This window comes from Phocoena phocoena, chromosome 19 (genome assembly GCF_963924675.1).
Source record: "Phocoena phocoena chromosome 19, mPhoPho1.1, whole genome shotgun sequence".
NCBI classification, from domain to species: domain Eukaryota; kingdom Metazoa; phylum Chordata; class Mammalia; order Artiodactyla; family Phocoenidae; genus Phocoena; species Phocoena phocoena.
In genome coordinates this window covers 29,999,349-30,027,124 of record NC_089237.1, presented here as the reverse complement: position 1 = coordinate 30,027,124, position 27,776 = coordinate 29,999,349, and the positions used below count along the sequence as shown (strand labels likewise).

Here is a 27,776-nt window from a genome sequence, read left to right as displayed (position 1 = left end):
CTAGAGAAAACCTGCGAACAGCAAAGAAGACCCAACGCAGCCAAAGATAAATTTAGAAAAAAAAAAAGTTGTGAATAAAGTAACAAAAACTGTAGTTCTGTGGTGTGCTGCTTTGGGGGAGCCGGAGGGATTCCCAAAATGTGGTAATTCTGTACATTTTTACTGAATTTTTTTTAAACTTTAGACTGTTGTCACCTTTATTTTTAAACATCAGCACGTCTGTTTAGAGTTTATTTTCATTTTTTGTCTTTTTTGGCCCCGCTGCGCAGCTTTCGGGTTATTAGTTCCCTAACCAGGGACTGAACCGAAGCCCTGGTGGTGAAATCACCGAGTCCTAACCACCAGGGAATTCCCGTAGACTATATTCGTGAAAAAAATCACTTGCCACTTGAATACGAAAGGTTATGCACCCCAACCCCTACAAACAAAAACAATCATTTCAACGTGGGCTACCCTTTTCTTTGAAAAAAAAAAAAGCAACCATTTATACAGGACTTTAACATGTTCCAGATCATGTACTGACCCCTTAACTTGAATCATCCCGTTTCATCTTGGAAATAACCCTAATCATCAAAAACTTTTAAAAAGCAAATACTATCAAAAAAATACCCTTTATCAACAAATGATTGGAGAAAAGGGATATGAGATAAACACAAGAGACTTGACAGGGAGCAAAAACGCCTCTGTAGATTTCAATTAAGGGATAAGGGTCTCCCAATGGAAAGGAACTCCCTTCTACAAAACAGAAATACAACGAAGATCCTCTCAACAACCAGAGAACCGAAAAACAGCATGGACAGCAAGAGAACTTGAACACTGACTGAAAAATCATACGGTAAGCCACCACAAACCCTAGCTACCTACAAACTATAGCAAGACACAAAAAGGGAAACAAACAAGAAAGAGAAACATGAAAAAAAGCTACCCCCACTGTTCTTTAACGAGATACAACTACAAACGAAACCACTCAGACGGCGCCCTCTCCCTCTTTCTCTCCCTAAAGAAGAGAAGAACGATCATCAATGGCTAGCGACAGCTGCAAAGACAACGCCAAGAGCCAGCTTCACGCTCAGGAGAGAACACTGCGTCTCCTCCTCGTGGTTTCGGGTGCTCTACACGTTCAGAGAAACTTCTCTAGTAACGAACTATAGAAATGATCCCTGAAAGTATAGTCTTGACCCGAGCTTGCACGTGACGGCTGGGTCTGTGGGAGCCGCACACTTTACACTGAGGGCGAGATCGTTTCTCCGTTTCTAAGTCTACTGGAAAAAAGAGGAAGAGCTCTTCCAATACAATCTTTCAAATGCTATCACTTACAACTCATTTTAACTGGAAATGTAATTTAACAAGTTTTAAAACAGCCACACTTAATTAACATAATACTGAATGACAGCCAATGACAACCCGCGTCTTTAAAGCCCAGGAGGCGTTCCCTCCACAGATCTGGTAAAACCACCTCGCCCCTGAAAAGCTATAAAGGAAAGGGTGGGCCGTTGCCTTTGCTAGTGAGAACCTAGCTGATTCCATTGAGCAAAAAGATATATATAAGATATATATTATCTTAGCTGTTTCCTTCAAAGCTGTCCTACGGGTTTGACTTTCAAACTCTGGTAAGAGGTCACCATGACTGAGGCAGGGGCAGGGGGACTGGGTGGCTGAGAACCAGCGCCGGAAGGCAGAAACTTTTGGCTTTTTACCACATGACCGTACTACCTGTTCACACTTTCTGAGTTTTTAAAAGACACCTGGTTGCTGCATCTGACATCATTTCTTCCCTCCACAAATACCTGAGTGCCAGCTACGACAATACTAGCTACCATTTATCATGAGCTTGACAGGCACCGGTCATCGTTCTAAGTGCTTTAACTATGAGATCAATACAAGTATATGCCAGTTTTATGGACAGGGGAACTGAGGCACAGAAAGGCTAGGTAACTTGCCTGAGGTCTGTTAAACAGCCGAGCTGGTAGGTGTCACCTTAACCATCATCCCAGTTTTCCATGTTGTAAAATAAAGACACTCTAGGCACTGGGCAAACAGAGGCCCCTACTCACAAAAAGCTTACATTCTAGTGAGGGAGAGAGCTGACAACAAACACCCAAGAGGATCAGAGGATGAGGCATGCAGAGGATTTTGAGTGTCAAAACAGAGAGGGACTTGGTGGCTACTTTAGATCTGGGTGCTCAGGGAAGGCCTCTCTTTGGAGGTTGCATTTAAGCAGAGAAAACAACGAATGGAAGGCAAAGACCCAAGGAAAGGAACAAGGTTGTGTGTTTCAGCAACTGAAGACAGCTGGAGAACACAGGGTAGGAGGGAGGGGGCAGGGGCAGGCAGGCAGGCAGGTATCTGCGGATTTTCTAGGCAAGGCCTGGGGAGCCTGGATTTTAAGTGTGAAGGGAAGCCACTGGGAGGTCTGAAGCTGTGGAGACCGCTTCTGAGGCCACTGCCACCGTGTCTGTAGGAGACAGCACGGTGGCTCGCCTTTGGGCTCAGCAAGGAAGAAGGAGAAACGTGGGCTGTTCCGGAAGTTGAGTTGACAGGATGGGACTCACTGGTGGACTTCCTGCAGGAGGTCGGGTGGGGTGTCAGGGAAGGAGGTTTCAAAGGCTGACATGTTGGTTTGTGCCTGGAACAACTCAATGGATGGTGCTGCTACAGGGAAGACTGGGAAGAGACAGGGATTTCTCTTCTAAAGGAGGGGCTGCCTCACAATGGCGGAAGGGAGTGCTCAACTACCCTACTTGCTTTAACTGATTTAACCTTTACAGCCACCCCACGTGTTGATGCTATTAGTACTACACCTACCTGCTTTACAGAGGGACAGACTGGGGCCAAGGAACTTCCCATGAACCCACAGCTAATGAATAACAGACCAAGGAGTCAATTCCAGAGCATATACCGCTTCTCTCACAGCTCCCGACCTTTAAGAAGACCAAGGACTAATTTAGGCTCACAGTGAAAGCTTGGCCACTGCGGATCCAGAAGGAGAAAATCATGGAGGAACTACATGGTGCATGGCTACAGTGGAAGAAAGAGAAATGGACTGCAATCTGGGGATGTGCTTCCAAGACCAGGAGCTTCAATAGCAGGGAAGTGGAGCGGGCACACCCTCAGGAGGTGCCTTTTCCTCACCTGCTGCCTAGGGTGATTAGTTAATTCCTTCTTTATTCTCAACTCTCCTACCCCTCCTCACCAGCCTCCCTCAGCAATGATCTTTCCTCATACTTGGCAAAGAACTAGAAGCCCATCAGTTGAAAAGCCCCCAGTGTGGTCACATTCCATGGAGGAACCCACCTACCTCTGAACTCCCCATCTTCTCTGGCTGACTCAAAGGCTTCCTGCCTGGGGGGAGCTGCTCCCTCCCATAACTCAATTTCTCCTGTTCCACTCAGTCTTTCCAACTGCATTCTCACTTGCTCTCCCATCCTAATTAAACCCTAAGTGCATCCCCCCATCTTACCGCTTCCCCCAGCTGAATGCACACCCACCCCTATGCTCTCCATCACAGCCTGAGTTCTCCTGGGAGCTCTTTCCACCAACTGGCAAGCCTTCACATCCCTCCAGTGATCAATCCACCCCTACCTAGCCAGTTTCTGTTTCCGTTTCCCACACAGGGCCAGTGGATACTTTTCCATCTGCATCTTAATCTCTCATCTGCTCTCCATACACTTCACTGTGTCCCGCTGGGCTTCCATCAGGCACCCTCATGCGCGCGGTTTGCCGCCTACCTCTCTGGCTGCTCCTTCTTGGTCTGCTGTGGGAGTTCTAACTCCTTTACCATACATCCGCTAAAAGTCAGAAATCTCTCCTAAACGTGCCCTAAACTGAACTCTACCATCACTGCCCACCCCATTGCACTACCTGATTCAGTTCCTCCTCCATTTCCCCCACTAACACATGGAACCACCGTCCACCCATCTGTTCAAGCCCCAAGACCTGGCAATTATCCTTGACAGCTCCTCTCGCCCACACCGTCAGTGAACCTGATGAAATAAAATGTTATATTTCAAGGCAGGACTAGAAAAAATTAAACATAAAATTCTCTTTGTGTGTGTGTGGGGGGCCTCCTCCCTCCTTCCCAGGCGCAGTGTGCATCTGTATTACACATTAATCAGAGCACCTCAAAGATGGGAGCGCCCGCTCAACCGTGAAGACCCATATTTTTTCTTTCTTCTGACACCAGCAATGGGACTTCTTAAAAGAATACAGTTCTTTCTGAACTCCATAAGGGGTCATGGCGTCTTGCTGCTTACTCTGTACAAGCTCACCTGGACTACCTGTTCCTTGGTGAACTTTATGTAAATTATCAGTATGTCATTTTGAGGTACTACAATTCTCTGTCTGGAAAATATATGACTGTGTCTTCGACTTCTAACAGCTTTCTGAAAATCTGCTTCTCGTGTTATAATCCTCAGATTGGCTCATATAAAACTCCCTTTTTTTCCTTCTTGATAGTTAATTGAATTTTCGTCAACAAATCAACCCCCCCAAGTCCTGTCTACTTTACCACTTAAATATCTTTCATGTCTGGTGTTTCTCTATCATCGCTACCATCTTCTCCCAGGTAGATGAATGCAGTAGGTGCCTAACTGGTCCTCACACTTGCCACCTCACCCCTCCCCATAAGTATCATCGCCACATAGCTTTTAGAGTGACCTTAAAGTGCACAGCTGATGTAGTCACTCTCCTTCAATAGCTGCCCACTACCCTTAGCTCTCTGTCCACTGTGCTTTGGCCAAACTCCGCCTTCTTTCATTCCTCCTCTGTGCTAAAGTCCTATAAACCCTAGTCCTACATATGTCGTATTTCCTTAGCTTGAACTGAGATACAGAGAAAGAAATCACCATAGAGGCCAAGAAGGGATGTCTGCCTAGCTGTGTTGGGAGAGAGTGACTTGATTGACAGAAAGGAGAGAAAGGGGAGGTAATTTTGTTTCAGTACCCTGGGGCTGCACCTGATGTGTGAAAAAGCTCATGACCTGTAAATCCAATCAGGAAACAGAAACGCCGAACTGCATCTGACAGATTCTTCCTCATTTCACTGAAAAAAATCACGGCTTACAAATAGTCAGGTCAGGATAAAGACCACATCTACTACACAGGTTAAAAAGCGTTGTGCACCTGGAACACGTGAAAAACAAATACAGAAAACGGCCCCCTAGCGGAAACCAATCATCTACCTTCTGAGACAGTAACATAAGAAGAAACAACTGAGATGGTGTTCCCTCCCTCTACTTACTCCTCCAGAGGAAAAGAACAGTCATCAAAGGCAAAAGGCAGATTACAGAAGCAATACCAAGAGCTGGCTTCACGCTCAGAGGAGAACCCGCCTCCTCGTGGACTTCGAGGACTCCACACAGGAACCTTGGAACCTCGTCCAGTAACAACCTATAGAAATAACTCCTAAAACCATAATAATGGCTTTAACCCCACAACTCCGCTGGGTCCGTGGCAGCCACATACTTTTTATGGATGGTGACATTTTTCCACATTCCTCTCATTTCAGAAATATCATATTAAATGATTTTCTTTTCTTTCTTGCTTGCTTTCTTTTCTTCCTCTCTCTCTCTCTCTCTCTCTCTCTCTCCTTCCTCTCTTCCTTTCCTTTTTTTTGGTCACACGGTACAGCTTACAGAATCTTAGTTCCCTGACCAGGCACTGAACCCGGGCCCTTGGCAGTGAAAGCGCTGAGTCCTAACCACTGGACCGTCAGGGAACTCCCAGGAATATCGTATAAATGATTTTCAAACTGTTGTTACTGAGCCAAACTTGGGTCTACTTGCCCACACACAGTAAAGCCAATTTACTGACACTTGGCTGTGGTGATAGTGCAGCAGTTTACTGCAGGGCGCCAAGCAAGGAGTTCGGGCCTTTTAAGCACTGGCTACCTGGACTCCTTGCTTGGTTCCCCGCAATAAATGCTGCACTTTCCTTCACCACAAGCTGGTGTCAGTCGATTGGCTTTACTGCAGGCGGGCAAGCAGATCCAAGTTTGGCTCGGTAACAATTTTGGACTCAAGACCTTGGCGTTGCCAGCAAGAAGGCCCCATAGGGTCCTGCTCAGTTACACTGTCATTTCATACACAACTTTTAAAAATTCTGAACACTCTTAAGAGGCTTTGTTTGTTTTGTTTTTTCCTTTAAGGAACTAAGACTTAGGGATTTCCGTCGAGGTCCAGTGGTTAAGACTCCACACTTCCATTGCAGGGGGCGTGGGTTTGATCCTTGATTCGGGAACTAAGATCCCGCATGCTGCATGGTTTGGCCAAAAAAAAAAAAAAAGTAAAAGGGATACTAAGACTTACAGTACTTAATTGACCTATTACAGACAGACAGACAGACAATCAGAACCTACTGCCTTTCTGTTTCTAAAAACACTAACAACACTGCCGGGACTAATTTAAGACAAAGGTGTGCTCAGGTGCCTCGGATTAGTTTTCACATCTTAAATACTACAGGCGGTGTCTGTGGGTGAGATTATTTTATTTTAATAAGATTATTTATTATTTAAATATTACTATATTTAAATATAACGATAAATATTAACAAAATTTAAATAATATTTAAATATTTCGATAATATTTAAATAATAATAAAAGATCTTCTTTTAACCTTTTAAGATCCTAAATTTCGATTTGAGCCTTTTGAGACATTCTGCTGGTTACTCACGTGAGTGTGGATGTGAGGGGTGCATATTGGGCTCACCTGGGTAAGTATTTCTCTCAAAATAATGTACCAGGCCAATCTTAAGTGTGTAACGAAGAGGTGTATTTTGAAGCACTTCTCTTCATTTAAAAAAAATATATATAGGGCTTCCCTGGTGGCGCAGTGGTTAAGAATCAGGCGGGCCCGGCTTCGAGCCCTGGCCTGGAAGGATCTCACATGCTGGAGAGCAACTAAGCCCGTGCGCCACAACTACTGAGCATGTGCTCTAGGGCCCGCAAGTCACAACTACTGAAGCCTGCGTGCCTAGAACCCGTGCTCCGCAACAAGAGAAGCCACCGCAGTGAGAAGCCCGCGCACCACAACGAAGAGTAGCCCCCGCTCGCCACAACCAGGGGAAGCCCTTGCTCAGCAACAAAGACCCAACGCAGCCAAAGATGAATTTTTTAAAAAAATTTCTTTTTTTAATAAAGTAACAAAAACTGTAGTTTTGTGGTATTCTGGTGTTTTGGGGGAGCCGGAGGGATTCCCAAAATGTGGTAATTCTGTACATTTTTACTGAATTTTTTTAAACTTTTGATTATCACCTTTATTGTTAATCAGCAGGTCTGTTTAAAGTTCACTTTCATTTTTTGTCTTTTTTGGCCCCGCTAGGCAGCTTTCCGGATCTTAGTTCCCTGACCAGGAACTGAACCAGAGCCCTGGCGGTGAAAACACCTAACCACCAGGAAATTCCCGTAGGCTTTATTTGTGAAAAAATCACTTGCCACCTGAATATGAAAGGTTATGCACCCCCAACCCCTACCAACAAAAACCATCACTTCACGGTGGGCTACCCTTTTCTTTGAAAAAGAAAAAGCTATCATTTCTACAGTACTTTAATACTTCCAGGCCATGTACTAACCCCCTAACTTGGATCACGTCGTTTAATCTTGGAAATAACCCTAAAAGATGGAGGAAACGGAAACTTATAATGTGTCCCCTTGAAATCTAGAATATTCATCATCAAAAACTTCTAAAAAACAAATACAGTGAAAAAAATACCCTTAATCAACAAATGATTGGAGAACAGGGATATGAGATAAACACAAGGGCCTTGACTGACAAGGAGTAAAACCACCTTCATATATTACAACTAAGGAATAAGGAACTCCCTCCTACAAGTCAGAAATACAACAAAGATGAACAAGAAACAACAACCGGAGAACCGAGAAACAGCAAGGTGAGCAGCAGAACTTGAGCACTCACTGAAATCACACGGTAAGCCACCACAAGCCCTAGCTATTTACGGACTATCGCGAGACACAAAAGTGAGGCAAACAAGAAAGAGAAACACGAAAAAAAGCTACCCCCACTGTTCTTTAACGAGATACAACTACAAACGAAACCACTCAGACGGCGCCCTCTCCCTCTTTCTCTCCCTAAAGAAGAGAAGAACGATCATCAATGGCTAGCGACAGCTGCAAAAACAACGCCAAGAGCCAGCTTCACGCTCAGGAGAGAACACTGCGTCTCCTCCTCGTGGTTTCGGGTGCTCTACACATTCAGAGAAACTTCTCTAGTAACGAACTATAGAAATGATCCCTGAAAGTATAGTCTTGACCCGAGCTTGCACGTGACGGCTGGGTCTGTGGGAGCCGCACACTTTACACTGAGGGCGAGATCGTTTCTCCGTTTCTAAGTCTACTGGAAAAAAGAGGAAGAGCTCTTCCAATACAATCTTTCAAATGCTATCACTTACCAACTCATTTTAACATTTTAACTGGAAATGTAATTTAACAAGTTTTAAAACAGCCACACTTAATTAACATAATACTGAATGACAGCCAATGACAACCCGCGTTTTTAAAGCCCAGAAGGCGTTCCCTCCACAGATCTGGTAAAACCACCTCGCCCCTGAAAAGCTATAAAGGAAAGGGTGGGCCGTTGCCTTTGCTAGTGAGAACCTAGCTGATTCCATTGAGCAAAAAGATATATATAAGATATATATTATCTTAGCTGTTTCCTTCAAAGCTGTCCTACAGGTTTGACTTTCAAACTCTGGTAAGAGGTCACCATGACTGAGGCAGGGGCAGGGGGACTGGGTGGCTGAGAACCAGCGCCGGAAGGCAGAAACTTTTGGCTTTTTACCACATGACCGTACTACCTGTTCACACTTTCTGAGTTTTTAAAAGACACCTGGTTGCTGCATCTGACATCATTTCTTCCCTCCACAAATACCTGAGTGCCAGCTACGACAATACTAGCTACCATGTATCGTGAGCTTGACAGGCACCGGTCATCGTTCTAAGTGCTTTAACTATGAGATCAATACAAGTATATGCCAGTTTTATGGACGGGGAACTGAGGCACAGAAAGGCTAGGTAACTTGCCTGAGGTCTGTTAAACAGCCGAGCTGGTAGGTGTCACCTTAACCATCATCCCAGTTTTCCATGTTTTAAAATAAAGACACTCTAGGCACTGGGCAAACAGAGGCCCCTACTCACAAAAAGCTTACATTCTAGTGAGGGAGAGAGCTGACAACAAACACCCAAGAGGATCAGAGGATGAGGCATGCAGAGGATTTTGAGTGTCGAAACAGAGAGGGACTTGGTGGCTACTTTAGATCTGGGTGCTCAGGGAAGGCCTCTCTTTGGAGGTTGCATTTAAGCAGAGAAAACAACGAATGGGAGGCAAAGACCCAAGGAAAGGAACAAGGTTGTGTGTTTCAGCAACTGAAGACAGCTGGAGAACACAGGGTAGGAGGGAGGGGGCAGGGGCAGGCAGGCAGGCAGGTATCTGCGGATTTTCTAGGCAAGGCCTGGGGAGCCTGGATTTTAAGTGTGAAGGGAAGCCACTGGGAGGTCTGAAGCTGTGGAGACCGCTTCTGAGGCCACTGCCACCGTGTCTGTAGGAGACAGCACGGTGGCTCACCTTTGGGCTCAGCAAGGAAGAAGGAGAAACGTGGGCTGTTCCGGAAGTTGAGTTGACAGGATGGGACTCACTGGTGGACTTGCTGCAGGAGGTGGGGTGGGGTGTCAGGGAAGGAGGTTTCAAAGGCTGACATGTTGGTTTGTGCCTGGAACAACTCAATGGATGGTGCTGCTACAGGGAAGACTGGGAAGAGACAGGGATTTCTCTTCTAAAGGAGGGGCTGCCTCACAATGGCGGAAAGGAGTGCTCAACTACCCTACTTGCTTTAACGATATTTCTGAAGCTTAAACTTTGAAACCACATGGTGAGTAAGGAAAAAAAGAAACCTAACTTGGTAAGAAACGACCTACATAGCTAAACCGCTATAAGTGTAAAAAGAAAAAAAAGCACTCTGATTGTTCTTTAGCGGAACACAATTACAAACAAAACCGCTCAATGAGCGTTCTCTTCTTAAGAACAAGAACAATCATCAACATGTAGTAGTAACTGTAAAAACAACACCATGGGCCGCCTTCATGCTCAGAATAAAACGCTACATCTCCACGGCTTCGGGTGTTCTAACATGGCCTTCAAACTTTATCTAACAACAAACCACAAAAATTAGCTTTATATCTACAATCTTAATCTGGACATCGACGTCCCTGCTGGGTACGTGGCAGCTGCCCACCTTTTACTGATGGTGACAGTTTTGTCAAGTCCCTCGCCCCCGGAGAAATATTTTTTATCTTATATCCCATAACTACTCTGTGAAAGGGCAAAGTTCAAAACACCATTTTCGCCCGTAAACCTTCCAGAAACACTTCAAAGCAGCAACAGGCCTCATCAACATACGGCTTCCTGGCAGGCAATCACGCGCTGCGCGCATGACTCCTACCCAAGGCTGCTATTACCCGTCCCCCGGGTCCAGGACGGGTCGCGTCGCCCCTCTGTAGGCTAAGCAAACGAGCTTCCCGCCACTGATCCCTCTGGACTGCCTCTTGCCTGCTGGAGAAATCAGCTGACTTGGAGAGACCAGGTTTCCTTTGCCTTGAAAAAGAGTTGGGGGAAGAAGGACAAAAGAGAGGGACACAGAACTAGTGTAATCCCGCCTAATAACGAAGGTACCCATAGCGGTTTATGAGTGCCTTCTCCATGATAGGCATTTTAACCCATTGTCTCACTTCATCCTCTAAACAAGTGAAGGAAAAGGGTGTGATTATTTCCCCATTCTCATACATGCTGGCTAGAGCATCCGTCACACAGGTCCTCAAGTGAACCACAGGTAGGTACTAGGTACATCTGGCACTGGATCAAGTCTGGGTTCTTTCTGGAAAGCCAAGGTGTTTCCATCAGGAGTTCTAGTCTCCAATTGAATTCATTTCTCTAAGAAAGCACTAAAGGAAATTCCCTGGTGGTCCAGTGGTTAGGATTCCCCGCTTTCACGGCAGTGGGCAGTGGGCTGGGGTTCGATCCCTGGTCGGGGAACTAAGATCCCACGCAGTGGCAAAAAATTTGTTTAAATACACCATCCCTCAAAGTTCAGCCTTGAATGACTGATCTTCCTGGCTTCCAAATCTCAGAGGAAGCCGACCCATTTACTTGTGGCAAAAGTTGGTCCCAGGGACTTCCCTGGTGGCGCAGTGGTTAAGAATCCACCTGCCAATGCAGGGGACACGGGTTCAAGCCCTGGTCCAGGAAGATCCCACATGCCGTGGAGCAACTAAGCCCGTGTGCCACAGCTACTGAGCCTGTACACTAGAGCCCACGAGCCACAACTGCTGAGTCCTCATGCCACAACTACTGAAGTCTGCACGCCTAGAGCCTGTGCTCTGCAACAAGAGAAGCTAGCACAAAGAGAAGCCAGCACACCACAACAATGTGTAGCCCCCGCTCACCACAACTAGAGAAAGCCCGCGCACAGCAAAGCAACGAAGACCCAACACAGCCAAAAATAAATGACAATAAAATTTAAAAATTTATTAAAAAAAAAAAAGTTGGTCCCAGCTTCTCCTCAAAGAACACACCTGATATATGATGGTGGGTAACTGTTTTCATCATTTAACTTCCTGTTGTAAAGATGCTTCTGACATCCTCCAGCATGCCAGAAAGCACCGTACTGCATGGACATGCACGCAGTTTCCTGAATCAACCACATTTTTATTGCATCATAGTGACATGACTAACGTGACTCTCAGGTTCATCTCATCTAACCACTTCTAATAGAATCTCCTTAGAGACAGTCAAATGCTCTGAATTAAATCCCTTCAGGGAAACAGACAGTGTTGGGGCAAAAAGTTCTGGAACACATCTCCTTGGGGTCAGAGCAGGTTCCTTAAGTCTTAAAGAGTTATCAAGTGCCTTCCAGTCACTTTCACCCAAGGGCCCCTTGTCTTTGGTCTGGGCCCTTCCTTATCTAAGACTTTTCCACTCTGTGTTTCTCCACCCTTTCTGTGGATCCCTCACCATCCATGCCATCCCTTGGCCTCCTACGAGCAGATTCTCAGCTCTCGTCACCTTCTCCAGATGCCTTCCCTCACTTTCCCAGCTAACAGTGACCACTATGTGCTTTGTGTCCCTAATTATCTTTGTAAGTGCCTCTACATAGCTCACTGTGTTATAAATGCATTTATTTTCCCCTACTCAACTGTGAGGTCTTTAAAAGCAGGAACAAGGTCATTTTTATCTTTGCATCTGCAGTCCCTTGCCAGCCATAGTAGATGCCCAACAAATGCAGACTAACTGAACGCATGATGAATCAATGTATGTATTGTTCTTTCCCTCAACCTGGTTACTGACATAACTGTTGGGAACCACCTGGTTTTCCCCTCCTTTTTTCTCTACTCCTGCCCCAACAAGGGCAGCCTGTCTGTAAAAGAGTGAGATTCCTGCCAGCAGGGTTTTCAGCCCTCTTCGCTTGATCATCCTTGGTTTCAAAACATGGATATGCAGACAGATCTCTTCTGGGCTGCTGGCTCATATACCCAGCTTCTATTTGATATTCCACTTAGCTGAATCACAGGTGTCTAACTCAGCTGGTCCAGACTGACTTCCAATAGCTTCTTTCCCAAACCTATTCCTCTTTCTGGCAATGACACCACATTCAACCCAGTTGCTCAAACCAAAAACAAGTCATCCGACTGTTTTCTCCCTCTCCTCACATACCTCAGACCCTTCCGCAGCCAGAGCAACCATTTAGAAATAGAATTCTACTCTCAGGTATCTGGCACAAGAGCTCCTAAAACCCTTGGAATTTCCTTGGCGTTAGGGGTGATAAGCGTCTCTGGTATGCTGATGAGATGACTCTTGGCTGAGAGGCTCTGAGATAGCTTCAGGATGGGCTGGTCACCAGAAAGACCAAGACCAATTCATGATTAGAGGGCTGGGACTTTCAGCTCTGCCACAACCCTCCACCTTGTCCCACCTCCAGCAGGAGAGAGGGGCTGAAGATTGAGATCAATCACCAATGGCCAAATCAATCATGCCTAAATAATGAAACCTCCATAAAAACCCTAACTGATCAGGTTTGGAGAACTTCCAGGTTGGTAAACCGACTGAAGTGCTGGAAGGGTGGTGTACCCAAAGAGGGCATGGAAGCTCCAAGCACTCACACACACACCATGCCTTGCCCTAACTCTCTTTCATCTGGCTGTTCCTGAATTGTGTTCTTTGTAATAAACCCTATCAATAATTACATAAAATGTTAATGGACTAAACCCTCCAGTTAAAAGGCAGAGAGTATCAGAATGGATTTTAAAGCACAAATCCCAACTCTGTGCTCTCTACAGAAGACATATGTTAACTCTAAAGATATTCCGTAAGTAGTAAGCATAAGGAGTCTGAAGCGGCTGTATAGCAGAAGAAGTAGACTTCAAGACAACGAGTATTACCAGAGCTAAGAAGGGACATCTCATAATGATAACAGGGTCGACTCACCAGGAAGCTGTAACCATCCTAAATACGGAGGCACCTATTACCAAAATCCTTCCAACAGCCCACGAGGCCTGGTGTGGCTTCAGATTACCTTGCCAGCTTCACCTCCATACCACTCTCTCCCACCACTTTGCCTTTTCCTCCAACTCAAGTGATCCACACACTTTTCTTTTCTATCCTCAGGGTCTTTGCATCCCTTTAAACCTCCCTTGCCTCCAACTTTTCCTTCTTTCCTGTCAACGTTTCTTCTTTAGGGCCCAAGCCTAAATATCACTTTCTCTAGGAATTTTCCCTTGATTACCTCCCAGATGAGGCTGAGATGTACCTTGTGTGCTTCCTTTGCCTCCTGCCCTTCTCAGGACTTCAATTACCGACTCATGTCTCTTTCTTCTGCTGGATTATACTCTCTGGAAGGTAGGGCTGTACATCTTTCCTTGGCTGCTCTAACCCCGAGGCTCAATTAATATACGTGTAATAAAAAAATGAATGAAGTCTGGTCTGAGGTTCTGGAACTCATCCTTTGGGTTTTAGAACTCATATAATCTGTAGTATCTGGTCTTCTGAGTGGGATGAACTAAGCAGGAGGCAATCAGGAAACAACTTCTCCTCTACTACCCTCAAGGACACTCTGTCAGTTAGTTCTCGCTGCCCCTCTCCCGAGAGGCACCTCAGGCAGATTGCATGCTCTTTCAGTCACGCTGAGGCAGTCAAAGCACAGTCTCATTTCAGGTAATAAATTGCCCAGTCCTTCTGAAATCAAAACCTCTTCCTTGCTCTTCCACTCCTCTGATCTCAAGGCTGTTTCTGACAACTCCAGAGCTGAAGTAGGGAGAGAACCAATGAGATGACAAGCGGCAAAGGCCTTTGTATTTAGCTGATGCTCTTTGTTGCCTGTGGCTTTGTCCTAATGCCTGCTCTTTTGTGGGAGGGGCTAGTGGGTCCTTCGGGTATCTCCATTCTACGGCACACCGCCCTAATGCAGGCCATTGCCCTCTCCTGCTGACTTTTTTTTTTTTAATTTTTATTGGAGTATAGTTGATTTACAATGTTGTGTTAGTTTCTGCTGTACAGCAAAGCGAATCAGTTATACACATACATATATCCACTCTTTTTTAGATTCTTTTCCCATATAGGTCATTATAGAGTACTGAGTAGAGTTCCCTATGCTACACAGTAGGTCCTTATTAGTTATCTATCTGTTTTATATATAGTAGTGTGTGTATGTTAATCCCAATCTCCAAATTTATCCCTCCCATCCCCTTTACACGCTGATAACCAAAAGTTTGTTTTCTACGTCTGTGACTCTCTTTCTGTTTTGTCAGTTCATTCGTTATCATTTTTTAAGATTCCACATATAAGCGATATCATATGGTATTTGTCTTTCTCTGTCTGACCTACTTCACTTAGTATGATAATCTCTAGGTCCATCCATGTTGATGCAAATGGCATTAATTCATTCTTTGTTATGGCTGAGTAATATTCCACCAGTTATAAGTACTACATCTTCTTTATCCATTCATCTGTTGATGGACATTTACGTTGCTTCCATGTTTTGGCTATTATAAATAGTGCTGCTATGAACACTGGGGTGCATGTATCTTTTTGAATTAGAGTTTTCTCCAGATATATGCCTCAGAGTGGTATATGGTAGTTCTATTTTTAGATTTTTTTTTTTTTTGCGGTACACGGGCCTCTCACTCTTGTGGCCTCTCCCGTTGCGGAGCACAGGCTCCAGACGCGCAGGCTCAACGGCCATGGCTCAAGGGCCCAGCCGCTCCACGGCATGTGGGATCTTCCCGGACCGGGGCACGAACCCGTGTCCCCTGCATCGGCAGGCGGACTCTCAACCACTGCGCCACCAGGGAAGCCCTATTTTTAGTTTTTTAAGAAACCTCCATACTGTTCTCCATAATGGTTGTACCAATTTACATTCTCACCAACAGTGTAGAAGGGTTCCGTTTTCTCCACAGCCTCTCCAGCATTTATTGTTTGTAGACTTTTTGACGACAGCCATTCTGACCAGTGTGAGATGATACCTCAATGTAGTTCTGGTTTTCATTTCTGCTGACTTCTTGCTACATCTCCAGCCTCTCTGTTGGGATTCTTCCTTCTTCATAGGTGAGGTCCGTTTAGATGGCTCAGCTACCCTGCATAGAGTCCACCTACCCCACAACTGATGAAAGTATGGCTACTCCAGAAGCTGATCTCTTATGCTCATCCAGCCATCAAGAACTGCTCCAGGTAGGAGGCAGATGGCAGTCCTCCTGACCCCTAAATTCCAGGTAACATGCCAGGTTCTATTCATGCTACCTTGGTGGCAGCTGGGGTGGGCTGGCATGTTTCTGTTGTTCAGCAGGCTGGGCCATAGGCTCCCAACTCTCCTGCTTGTAGGCATCACACATCACAATTCTGTCCATGAGGTTCACCTGAATGGCCTCTTACTAGGCTTGAGGCTGGGAAAGAGGGAAAAGCCACAGCATTCTATTCCTGTGAATGCCTTTGAAACAATCTTTCCACTGGCACTCCCACCGCTACCCCATCACCTTCTCTTTGATAGGCCTGATGTGGGTGATGGAGTTGAAGGTCCAAGATCATTTTGGCCATCTCCTAAGAAGCCTTGCTTTAGACTGTGGGGGCATTTATCACCCCTTGTTCTTCACTCTGAGGATTTAGACAAAATTTCCAGGCACAAATAAAGTCCTGCTTCATATCCAGTTATACCTGTCAACCTCATCCCCTGCTCTAGTTTAATGTCAAAAATTTGAAGATGCATTAAGTCAGAGAAAGACAAGTATTGTATGATATCACTTATATGTGGAAGCTAAAAATAAAACAAACTAGTGAATGTGACAAAGAAGACTCACAGATATAGAGAACAAACTAGTCCTTACCAGTGGGGAGAAGGAAGTGGGGAGGAGCAGAACAGGGGTAGGGGATTAAGAGGTACAAACTACAATGTATAAAATAAGTAAGCTACAAGGGCATATCGTACAACACAAAGAATATAGCCAATAGCTTATAATAACTATAAGTGGAGTATAACTTTTAAAAATTGTGAATCACTATGTTGTACACCTGAAACATATAATATTGTATATTAACTGTACCTCAAAAAAAAGAGTTTTTAAAAAAAGAATTTGAAGATGCAGAACATTCAGGAGATGTCTAGGAGATAAAAAATGTCCTAGAACTCTGCTTCTGATACTGGAGGATGTGGATAGACAGACACTAGAAGTCATAGCATACCTATCTTGAACATCAATTTTTATATTAAAACATGAATGTGTTATGAGGTAAAGTGCAAAATCTTTGAGGGGGTAGAAAACAGATACTTTCAAATAAATTGAGTTCACCATCAGCCACTTCATCTATAGATTCTAGGGGTGGTACATGGAAACCCTTGAGATCTTTTTTTTTTGGCCCACACTGCACAGCATGTGGGATCTTATTCCCCTGACCAGGGATAGAACCTGTGCCCCCTGCATTGGAAGCGCGGAGTCTTAACCATTGGACTGCCAGGGAAGACCCCAGAAGCACCTGAAAAGTTTTTGAGAGAAGTATTTTTGGGGTAGTTGGGTCCTACAAAAACTGGTGTTACGGGACTTCCCTGGTGGTCCAGTGGGTAAGACTCCATGCTCCCAATGCAGGGGGCCCGGGTTCAATCTCTGGTCAGGGAACTAGATCCTGCATGCATGCCACAACTAAGAGCCCGCATGCTGCAACTAAGACCCGGGCGCAGGCAAAATAAATAAATAAATAAACATTAAAAACAAAACAAAACTGGTGTTACCTTTCTGGAAGTCCTCAGGAATACTATTGAGGCAAATAGAGAAACACTGTAGAAAAATTAGGTCACCCTGACTGTTCCACAAACCAGCTGAGAGAAGCCTTATAAGCTTCCCTTTAATACTAAGGAGGAAGAGGGGGAATCTCACAAGTCTTCTGGTTATTTTAGAAAAAGCAGGTCTGGCTGGATCTCTAGATCAGGGGCAAATACCAGCAGAGGTTTTGTTTGTGTATGTTTTTTTGTGTTTATTTGTTTGTTCTTTCGAAGATTGCCTGAGCTATGTTTCTTATTTCTGTCTGCTCTACAGGCTGAGGTGCCTGTAGCCTACAGCAAAAAACAGAAACAAACCCAAAACACCCTGAAAACAAAAGTACCAAGTGCCTCTAAGGAGCAAGGAAGAAGAGAGCTGTGAAAACTGGCCTTCTCTCCACCACAGGCCTCAGAAAACTTAGTGGGCAGAGTAGATTTGAAGGAGAAAAGGGAATCAGGCAGAATCCAAGGTGGGTGTCTGGGGCCCGAGGAGAAACCCTTAGGAGCCTAATGGTTGGAAGACTTTATGGTTCCTTAGCGCATAACAAAACAAAACAGGCTCCACCAATTTAAGACCTCTACTGAACAATCTGACTGCACTGGTAAAGAACATCTCATCTCTAAATTTAACTTCCAATTTCCCCAAGAACTCACAGTTTTATGATGTACCTGGTTTTCCTTCTGATGTTATTCAGTGATGTGAATCAAGTCACATCTGCCATTTCAATACGGTGCCTACCTTTCTTAAGAATCTTCTTCACTTTCACATAGTTCCCCTGTTTGACATACTCGTGAAGCTGTGCTTCCAAGGAGTCATTTCTTAACGAACCAAGTTGAACAGGACAGGGGACTGGAAGATGAACGGCCCGAGACATCCTGTTTCAAAAGAAAGCAACATGCTCTAACTGAATCAGAAATGCAAGGAAAAAAATGTCGATTCTTTCACATTTCTTTCACTTCTTGTCCATTTTCATTGATAATGAACAGCATTAGGGGACAATTACTGAAATTCTACAAGATCAGGGACTTCCCTGGTGGTCCAGTGGTTAAGACTCTGCGCTTCCACTGCCAGGGGCCCGGGTTTGATCCCTGGTCAGGGAACTAAGATCCCACATGCCGCGTGGCATGGCCAAAAAATGTAAGAATAAATTCTACAAGATTAAAGTTTATTCTCAATGTTACTGTTGAAATTGAAGAACTCAACATATTTATCATCAATTCCTTGAAGTGAAAAAGTGACGACTATCAAAAATTAAAATCAGAAATACATGTATTTGTTGCGTCATTAAGACAATTAGGAGAGTATTAACTTTGTGGGATTTTTTTGTTTTGTTTTTTGCGGCTTGCGGGATCTTAGTTCCCCGACCAGGGATGGAACCCACACCCTCGGGAGTGAAAGCACGGAGTCCTAACCATTGGACCGCCAGGGAATTCCCGGAGGGTATTAACTTTGAACGGCTAGTATACAAATGCAGTCATTTATGTAGGAAAGTAGATAGTATGTGTGTTGGGTTCCCCGTTCAGACTCTGAAGTTCTCATCCTGGCTCTGTCACCTCCCTAACTGTGTGACCTTGGAGAAATTATATAACTGATGGGCCTCAATTTCCTCATCTATAAATGGGGGTAATAATAACCAGAGAGCTGCTGAGACGGTAAATAAAATCTTAGAACTCTGTAAAGTGCTTAGAACTCTGCCTGGCACCAAGGAGCTCTCAGTAGTTGTTAGCTGCTACTGTGTACACAAGAACCATGCGAAGAAGTTTAAACTTTCCACAGGTGTAGCATCCACACCTGACCAGTGATTGTGGTATACCTACCATGTGTCTCACAGGTGACAGGTACTGTGTAAGTCACCTAAAATAGGATCACTGTCATCACAGTCTAGCAGGGCAGACAAGTGGCACCAGGCTGGTATTCCCCAGACAGTGGATAAGAGAAGGAAGCCCCATTTGCATGAATCAACAAGCATGCATATCAGGGGCATAACTGAGTGTTCCATGGAGAGACACAGAGGGTGGGATATGAGGTGAAGTGAAACAAACACCAGAAAGGTTGACACATTCTGTGGGTCTTCCACAGCCAAGAGGCTTTTTGGTTACTGAGAAGTAACCCCCTCTTAATTTAACTACTGATAAAATGTGGAAATGCTAATAACTTGAGTGTTTTAACTTTGTTTTCTCTGTATTTGTTACCAGCCATGTCAGTGCCTATAGCATCCTAGTAATCGCAACATTGTTAAGCAAGGCACAGTGACTCAGAAAACATTGTTTGAGTATGAGCTGAAGCTTTTATAACTTCCTTCCCCACCTCCATTCCCCACCCCACCCCACCCCACCCCCCTTTCTGCTTCCCTACTATTTCCAGGCATTAAAAAAGAGTAGCATGTTTCTATGTGATTTACATAGATAAAGTCTTTAAGGACGTGATTAAGTTAAAATGAGGCTGTTAGAATGCGGCCATAATCCAATACAATTGGTGTCCTTATAAGAAGAAGGAGACACCAGAGGCACTTACACAGAGGAACAACCATGTGAATAGGCAGCAAGAGAGTGGCCATCTGCAAACCAAGGAGAGAAGCGTCAGAAGAACCCGGCCCTATCGGCACCTCGATCTTGGACTTCTAGCCTCCAGAACCTTCAGAAAGTAAATTTCTGTCGTTTAATCCATCCAGTCTGTAGTATTTTGTTATGGCAGTCCTAGCAAACTAATACACTAATAATAGCTAGATATGGCATATGAATATGCATATAGTTTTATTTTAGTTTAGTAAAGGCACGGGTCGTTTTAATAATTATAAAGGAAAAAGTTTAATATTTTAAATATTAAAAAAATAAAAAGTGCTTATCACCAATTGAAATAATCTACTGAAAAAAAAAGTGGAAAATATTCCTGAAAGGGGAGTCTACAGTTACTATCTCCACTTCATTCATCCATTCAGCTGGAATGGTCTGCTAGTGTGTTATTCTCTCCCATACCCCTGACAGTGGGGTGCTGGCCAAAGCCCCCAATATCTTCTTCTTTTTAAAAAAATTTTTATTTTTTTGGCTGCGTCGGGTCTTAGTTGTGGTGTACGGGTTATTCGTTGTTCCGTATGGGCTTAGTGGCCCCGCGGCATGTGGGATCTTAGTTCCCCAACCAGGGATCAAACCCACGTCCCCTGCATTGGAAGGAGGACTCTTAACCACTGGACAACCAGGGAAGTCCCCCAATATCTTCTTACACCTGGACAAATCCAATGTGCATTTTCAGGCTCTGTCACACTGGAATGTCCGCCTGTATGTAACACTGCCTTTATTCTTTATTTTATTGTGGTAAAAATATACACAGCATTGGGCTTCCCTGGTGGCGCAGTGGTTGAGAGTCCGCCTGCCGATGCAGGGGACACGGGTTCGTGCCCCGGTCCGGGAAGATCCCACATGCTGCGGAGTGGCTGGGCCCGTGAGCCATGGCCGCTGAGCCTGCGCGTCTGGAGCCTGTGCTCCGCAACGGGAGAGACCACAACAGTGAGAGACCCGCGTACGGGGAAAAAAAAAAAAATATATATATATATATATATATATATATATACACACACACACATACACACATACATAGTATTTACCACTTTAAACAAATTTAAAGTGTTCAGTGGCATGAATATATTCACACTGTCGTACTACAATCACTACCATCCATCTCTCCATACCCCATTAGATACTACCTCTGCATTTTCTCCCTCTCTCAGGCCCTGGCAACCACCAATTTACTTTCTGTGTCTATGAATTTGACTACACTTGGCGCTTCACGTAAGTGGAAACACTTATTTGTCCTTTTGTGACCCACGTATTTCACTATGTCCTCAAGATTCATCCATGTTGTAGCATATTTCAGAATATCCTTCCTTTTTTAAGGCTGAATAATTTCCCACTATGTATATACACCCCATTTTGTTTATCCATTAATCCATTGATGGACACGGGTTGATTCCACCTTTGGCTATTGTGAATAATGCTGCTATGAATATGAGTGTTCCAATATCTCTTTAAATCCCTGTTTTCAATTATTTAGGGTATATACCCAGAAGTAGAATTGTTGGATTAATTTTTTCAGGAATGGCCATACTGTTGAGAAATGGAATACTGCCTGCCATATCAGTAAACAAAGGATGTCACAGTCGTGATTGCAGCAGCCGCCGACGGTGAGCTAGTGAGCCCTGAGGGAACTCAGTTTCGAAAGAAGAGAATACCTGCCACCTAGCAGCCATCAGACTGCAGTCACTCCCTAGGGTGAACCCTGAGGAAACTCAGGATATGAAAACACAGAATACTGGCCCCAGATAGCTGAGGTGCACATCAGAGGAATGATTTCGGTGAGCCCAGACTCTTGCATCTTCCCATACACAGAAAAGCGCTAAATTCCTTAAGATATCTGGTTTTCTTTAATTAACAACAATCTTCTGACGTTCAGACTATCTACCCTCTGTTGCAAAACTCCTATATGTCCTGGCTGGCCCCCTCACTTCCTCGGAGCAGTTCTCTCAGGGTTACTTGAGATGCTGCCTCCCAAGCTTTAAGTCCTAAAAATCCTCGCCAAATAAAACATAAACTCTCAAGTTCCGGGTAGGTTGTGAATAATGTTTTAGTCGACACTGTTTGCTATAGTGCCTGGACCATTTACATTATCACCGGCACTGAAAAAGTGTCCCAATTTTTCCAGATTTTCACCAATACTTGTTTTATTATTTAGTAATAGTCATTTTTATGTTTTTCAACCTTTTAAAACTTTTTATTTAATTGCATTTACACCAATACATGATGACTACATTTTGACATAAAATATTTAAAATAATACAGGTAAATTTAAAACCGCAGACCCGCTTCAGTTTCATACGTTTTCTACTTCTTTTTCCTAAAGCTGGAGAACATGCACATTCCTGAGAACTTGGCTTTCGACTGGACTAATCATTTACATGCTAACAACCACTCCCTGAATGTTTTTAGCCTTACTCCCTTTTTTCTTTTTCAATCATCCTACTCTTCAAAAATGCCGTCTGTAGAGTACATAGTGAGGTAACTCACTCTAAATTCTCCCTACAAACACATTTCACTGCCGTAAATTTGTTCGTTTTCCCCTCGATGGAACGCCAGCATTCTGCAAGAACGATAAACGCTGAATTAACAAACATCATCGCACAATTTCAAATCAAAAATGAAATTTTAAAGTTCTTTGTTCTACGACATACATACAACTCTTAGCTCTCACAGCTATCCCAGAAAACTCCAGATATTTTTTAGAGAAATCCCTCTAAAAATAACAAAACCATGAAAACCACCCCATAAATCACACCCTAACAAAACAAAAGCATTAAATGCAGTTATCACGCTTTACTAAAATAGTTAAACAAAAACACCGAAATTTCTATTTTTAAATTAAGCTTATCAGGGGAAAGCGCGAACGCAGTCCCCCACTACCACAAATTATGCAGTCGAGTTTCCCACATTTGGGGAAATCGCAGGGGTCAGCACATCCGGAGTGCAATGGATAAGCCTCGCCCTGGGAAAACCACCTTCGTGATCATGGTATCTCCCCTGCCAGGTAAGTATGAGTTGCTTCAGCTGCCAGACACCTCACCCTCACATACGAAACACTTCACACTTACGGTCACTCACTTCACGCAAGCTCTAGACCCTCACTTACGAATAAAAACTTCTCCAAACTATAAAAATCCTGACAAAAACATTTCGTATACCGGAACACTTGCAAAATAATAATAAATGTATGTACAATGTGAGCAAGACCAGCGGACACTGCGCTCATTTACATACTCCAAGCACTGTTTAATGACGTCATTCTTCTGCGCGGGACAAACCTATCCCAGGTTTTGTTGATGTGGTTAGGCTAAATAATGAAAGACCCCATCCGTCCGCCCTGTCTACATCCTAGTCTCCGCAACGTGTAAATATTACTTCCTTTTGTGTCACAAGTTTTACAGATGTAATTAAAGCTTTGAAATTAGGTGGGGCAACAGCATAGCGAATTACCTAGAGACCACCAATGTAATCAAAAACCCTTACACAGAAGACACACATATCAACAGAAGGTGCTAGGCAGCGGGCTTTCAAAGACAGCAGAAAAAAGCCGCAAACGGACTTGCCGCCAAAAAACAAAGGAATCACCTCCTAAATCTTGAACACTTAAAGTAAAAGAACTTGACTGTTTTAAGTCTCTAAAGCTTACAGTAACTCACTGCAAACACAACGCGACGAACTCTCTCATCAAAGAAACGTAAGTTTAAAAATACCTTAAAAAGGAAATAAAAACAACCGATGTACGGTTAAGCTCAGAAAACAAAATACATTAAAATCCTTACTACGGCAAACCTAACCTAAAAAAAAAAAACTAAAAACAAAAATAAATACCGCTGAATCACTAACAACATAGCGAGAAACAACTTCTTTTTTTCAACATTTCGTATCAGGGGAGAGCGCGAACGCAGTCCCCCACTACCACAAATTATGCAGTCGAGTTTCCCACATTTGGGGAAATCGCAGGGGTCAGCACATCCGGAGTGCAATGGATAAGCCTCGCCCTGGGAAAACCACCTTCGTGATCATGGTATCTCCCCTGCCAGGTAAGTATGAACTGTAGCTCCTCCCTGGCACCTCACCCTCGAACTCAGCACACAATATACTTATGGTCAATTATATGACAAGTTCTTTAGGCCTTTGGTTGGAAACTGCAGGATTATTCATATGACACTGACCAGGATACATCCTTTGAACGTTCAGCGGAAATTCTGCCCAGCGAAGAATGAAATCGAACCAGCAGGCGGCGCGCCCCTCATCTACATATTCCCGCCTCTTGTCACTCAACGTCACTGCTTTTGGAGAAGCGGTCAGTTCGCTCTAGCTATGCCTCGTGCCGACCCCAAAGACGATCATCGACAAGTGTAGCTGAAAAGATTGTTCAGTTCCTTGTCTTGGCAGGCATACGCAAAAATTACGGCGTAGATTTGTCACACGTCCTAGTACTGCGCCGCAGGGGCGGGCAGGGCAGTTGCGGGCGGCCGGGGGCGCGCGGCCCTCAGAGGAAGAGGGCCGCACTGTCGGTTCTGCGAGCCTGACTCGCTGCTCCACTATGGGACTAAGTCATACCCTCAGGTCTCTCTCACCCTCCATTTCCCAAAAGTGTAAAGTGGGAATACTACTGCTTGCCTACTTCACAAGATTTCTGTGGGAGCTGAACAGGAGAACGCGGGTGAAACGCAGCCTCGATCCCCTCACCCGACCCAGGCCATTCCGCTCCCGGACAGGTGTCCGTGCGGTTGGGGACGCAAATCCGACTTCAGCAAGATTCAAACCTCTGCATGCTCGGCTCAAAGATAAGCAGCACCTGGCCTGGATTTGGTAACAAAGCGAGCGCTCCTCTTTTCTTTTTGGACAGTGAAAATACATGACACACTGTTTTCCTTTCTGCCCTTGCTGGCTACGCTCTCTGGGCAAAACAACTCTGCATCAACTAGGGCGTCAAGGACTTGGTGGTGTGCGGGAGGCAAAACTTTACCTCTCCTCTGTTAGGGTCTCCGGCCCAGCCTGAAAATTACACTGGCATAGTCGGTCTACCAGGATAAAAGCACACACATTTATTTAACAGAAGTGTACAGGAGCCCTCATAAGGAAATGAAGGCCCAAAGAAGTGGAAAACTAAATGTTTTTATATTAAGTTGAACAAAGAGTGACAACTGTGGAAAAGTAACTAACATATATGGGGAGGCTAAAGGAAGATAATTATTTTAACAAGACCTGTTTGTACAGAAATCTCGGCTTTGTCCCCCTTCTCTGGCAATGTTTCTTTCCCCTGGGTTAGGGAAAACATCTTTCAGTTGGGAGTTTTACCTCCTGCTTCTAGGAAGACAAAAGGAGGTCAGACCACTCTTCTTACATACTTGCTGTTTTTCAGTGCTTTTAGCTCAAAATAATCCTTATGCCAAAGTGACACATTTTGGGGTGGCTTATTTTTGCAACCCTTTGGTAGTTATTTCCCTTAGTCCATATGATTTTTTAAGTGCTTTGTTTTGCATTTTGGATGGCATTTTTAATTATTACCATAGCGATGAAATTTTCCTTGCAGGTAATTAGGAAAAGACAGAAAAGTGTTTTTTAAATATTAAAATTAACCACATTCCCACTACAAAATTACCTCTGTTAACACTTTGATATTATATATGGTAACTCCAATTCTCTATGCATATATATTTTTAATACAATTATACTTCACACGATGTTTTGTAACATTTTACATTCATTTTGTTATATGTTGTCATAATTTATATCAATGTTCTATCACTTCCAGTTTATTGCCATATATATATATAAAACAATGAACAGCCTTGTAGATATATCTTTGTGAATAATTAATGATGATTTCTTAGGGTAATTTCTAGTAGTTTTCTCTGTTATTTTAATATTTTAGTCATCTTAAGAAATGCCTTAAATTATTTGAGGGAGGAGAGGTGACATATGATATTTTTAAACTCTAAAAACTACTTTTCCCTGCTTCCTTTCATCTTTAAAAGTCCAGATCTCTTTCTAATTTCAGGGTTCATAGTTAATTATAAAAAGAACTTCAAGTTTGTTAAGAAGGAGAGGAAAGCCTAAATTGCAGTAACACTGCATGCAAAAAAGGCAGCATATGAAATAGAATATATACTACGATTAAAACTGTTTCTAAAAAGGCAAAATTTAAGACACGTAAAGAAAATACATCAAAATGCAAAGTAACATAATCATATCAGTGTCAATACAGAAGAATGGACTAATGTATTTTCCCCTACATATTCTGTAACATGACTATAATATTACTTCTAATGAAAAAATAATTTAACACTAATTATATACATCTACTGCCCAAAATATGTTCATACATTTTGACCCAGAAATGTCATTTAATTTAACTATAGAAAGTAATTCTGGAGAAAGACTATGCCCTATGCATAGGGTGTTCACTATAGAATTACAAAAAAATCAAAATCACCCAAAAACCCTAGAATCAAAGCAAGAGGGAAAGGGAGTATTAAGCAAACAATAATAATATAATGATTAACAATGTGAAAGACATTTTTATTATTTAAGGTTAAGAGGGAAAAAGGATATGAAATGGTATGTATACCATGATGGGAATTTTGTAAAAATGTATATCCTTAAGGAAAATTACTGGAAAGAAATGCACTGAAATGATATCAATATTACTGGTTGTGAGATACAGGTTACAGACTTTCAATGATATTGTTAGACTGTTTTGTTTTTTTTTTTTTTCATAAAGAGAAGACCAAGTCCTGGTGGAACCATTACAAGAAATAGCTGGCACAGTATTTAGTTTTGCACACAGGCTTTAGCATCAGATAGACTTAGATTCAAATTGTGATTTTTACCATATTTTAGGTATCTGTGCTTGATTTTGTCCTCTAGGAACAATGATAATTATTAGTAATAATTATGGTGAATATATATGTATATATATATATGTATATATATATACACACATACACATACACATACATACATACATATATTTATACACAGAATAAAACAACTCAGTGACCAACTAACTCAAAGGCCCCAAATAAGCCGAGGTGGAGAGGCACGGACTCTCCCTCAGCACAGTAGGTATTTGGAGAGTTCCCACCTACCTGGGGAGTGGTGGCACCAGCACACTTACCAACCTCTCTCAGATCATGGCTTCCCCTGCCAACTAAGATTTCTGTCCCAACAGACATGGCCCTCACTCTGTGAGTCTCACCTCATCTCTGAATTTCCAACCATCTCTTAGCTTCGTCAGAATCAAGGAAAGGCTGATGTTCAGAAATATCATGAGCGTGGCAGTAATTTTTAAAAGCTGACTTTTGTTATATAAGTTTACAGAGCAGGTTCAACTGTCAAGAAGTCCATGGTGCCAACACACTGAATCTAAATGTCTACTACCAGGAAAGCTTGAGCAATTCTACACTCTACACAGACACCCTGCATTTCAGGGAGCTGAACCCATTCACTTATGCACACTGGCCCCGGTTTTGCATTTCCATCCACAGGGCTCTGCAATATAAACCACAGTCACTCTACTTAGACATTTACTAGATACTCTCATCCACAAAGTGTGATCCAGCCCATCTCCATTGTACGATATAATTTCATTATTGAACTACCTTTCTAATTTCATTCTAGGCAGTTGGTTTGCTGTTTCCATGGTATCCATGAATGCCACAGCACTGAGTCCTCTAGGACTATCTGTGTCCCACACAGACATGATTTCACAGATATTCTAAAGCTCTTTTTGCTAAGCTGAGGGAACTATTTCTTTTTAAAATTTTTATTGGCGTGCAGTTGATTTACAATGTTGAGTTAGTTTCAGGTGTACAGCAAAGTCAATCAGTTATACATATACATATATCCACTCTTTTTTAGATTCTTTTTCCATATAGGCCATTAGTGAGTATTGA

At 43.4% G+C, this 27,776-nt stretch overlaps 1 protein-coding gene, 5 non-coding genes and 1 pseudogene across 8 annotated transcripts in view; all 7 read right to left on the bottom strand.

Annotated features, from left to right (window-relative positions):
• The window catches only part of TEX14 (testis expressed 14, intercellular bridge forming factor), a 79,930-nt gene extending 61,754 nt beyond the window's left edge, over positions 1-18,176 (bottom strand). For all 3 annotated transcript variants that reach the window (XM_065897062.1, XM_065897063.1, XM_065897064.1), the window contains exon 1: positions 18,041-18,176. In XM_065897062.1, the coding sequence (XP_065753134.1) occupies positions 18,041-18,176 (136 nt within the window). The remainder of the gene's footprint in view (positions 1-18,040) is intronic.
• Positions 963-1,176, bottom strand: LOC136139533 (small nucleolar RNA U3). Its single transcript, XR_010657061.1, has one exon. It is a non-coding gene; the product is annotated as a small nucleolar RNA U3 (small nucleolar RNA).
• On the bottom strand, positions 5,206-5,416 carry LOC136139536 (small nucleolar RNA U3). Its single transcript, XR_010657064.1, has one exon. It is a non-coding gene; the product is annotated as a small nucleolar RNA U3 (small nucleolar RNA).
• LOC136139532 (small nucleolar RNA U3) lies at positions 8,049-8,262 on the bottom strand. Its single transcript, XR_010657060.1, has one exon. It is a non-coding gene; the product is annotated as a small nucleolar RNA U3 (small nucleolar RNA).
• Positions 10,003-10,193, bottom strand: LOC136139537 (small nucleolar RNA U3; annotated as a pseudogene).
• A 4,544-nt stretch (positions 18,177-22,720) lies between the features above and the next one.
• On the bottom strand, positions 22,721-22,884 carry LOC136139527 (U1 spliceosomal RNA). The gene has a single exon (XR_010657056.1). It is a non-coding gene; the product is annotated as a U1 spliceosomal RNA (small nuclear RNA).
• An 872-nt stretch (positions 22,885-23,756) lies between these two features.
• LOC136139528 (U1 spliceosomal RNA) lies at positions 23,757-23,920 on the bottom strand. The gene has a single exon (XR_010657057.1). It is a non-coding gene; the product is annotated as a U1 spliceosomal RNA (small nuclear RNA).
• Between the last annotated feature and the right edge of the window lie 3,856 nt (positions 23,921-27,776).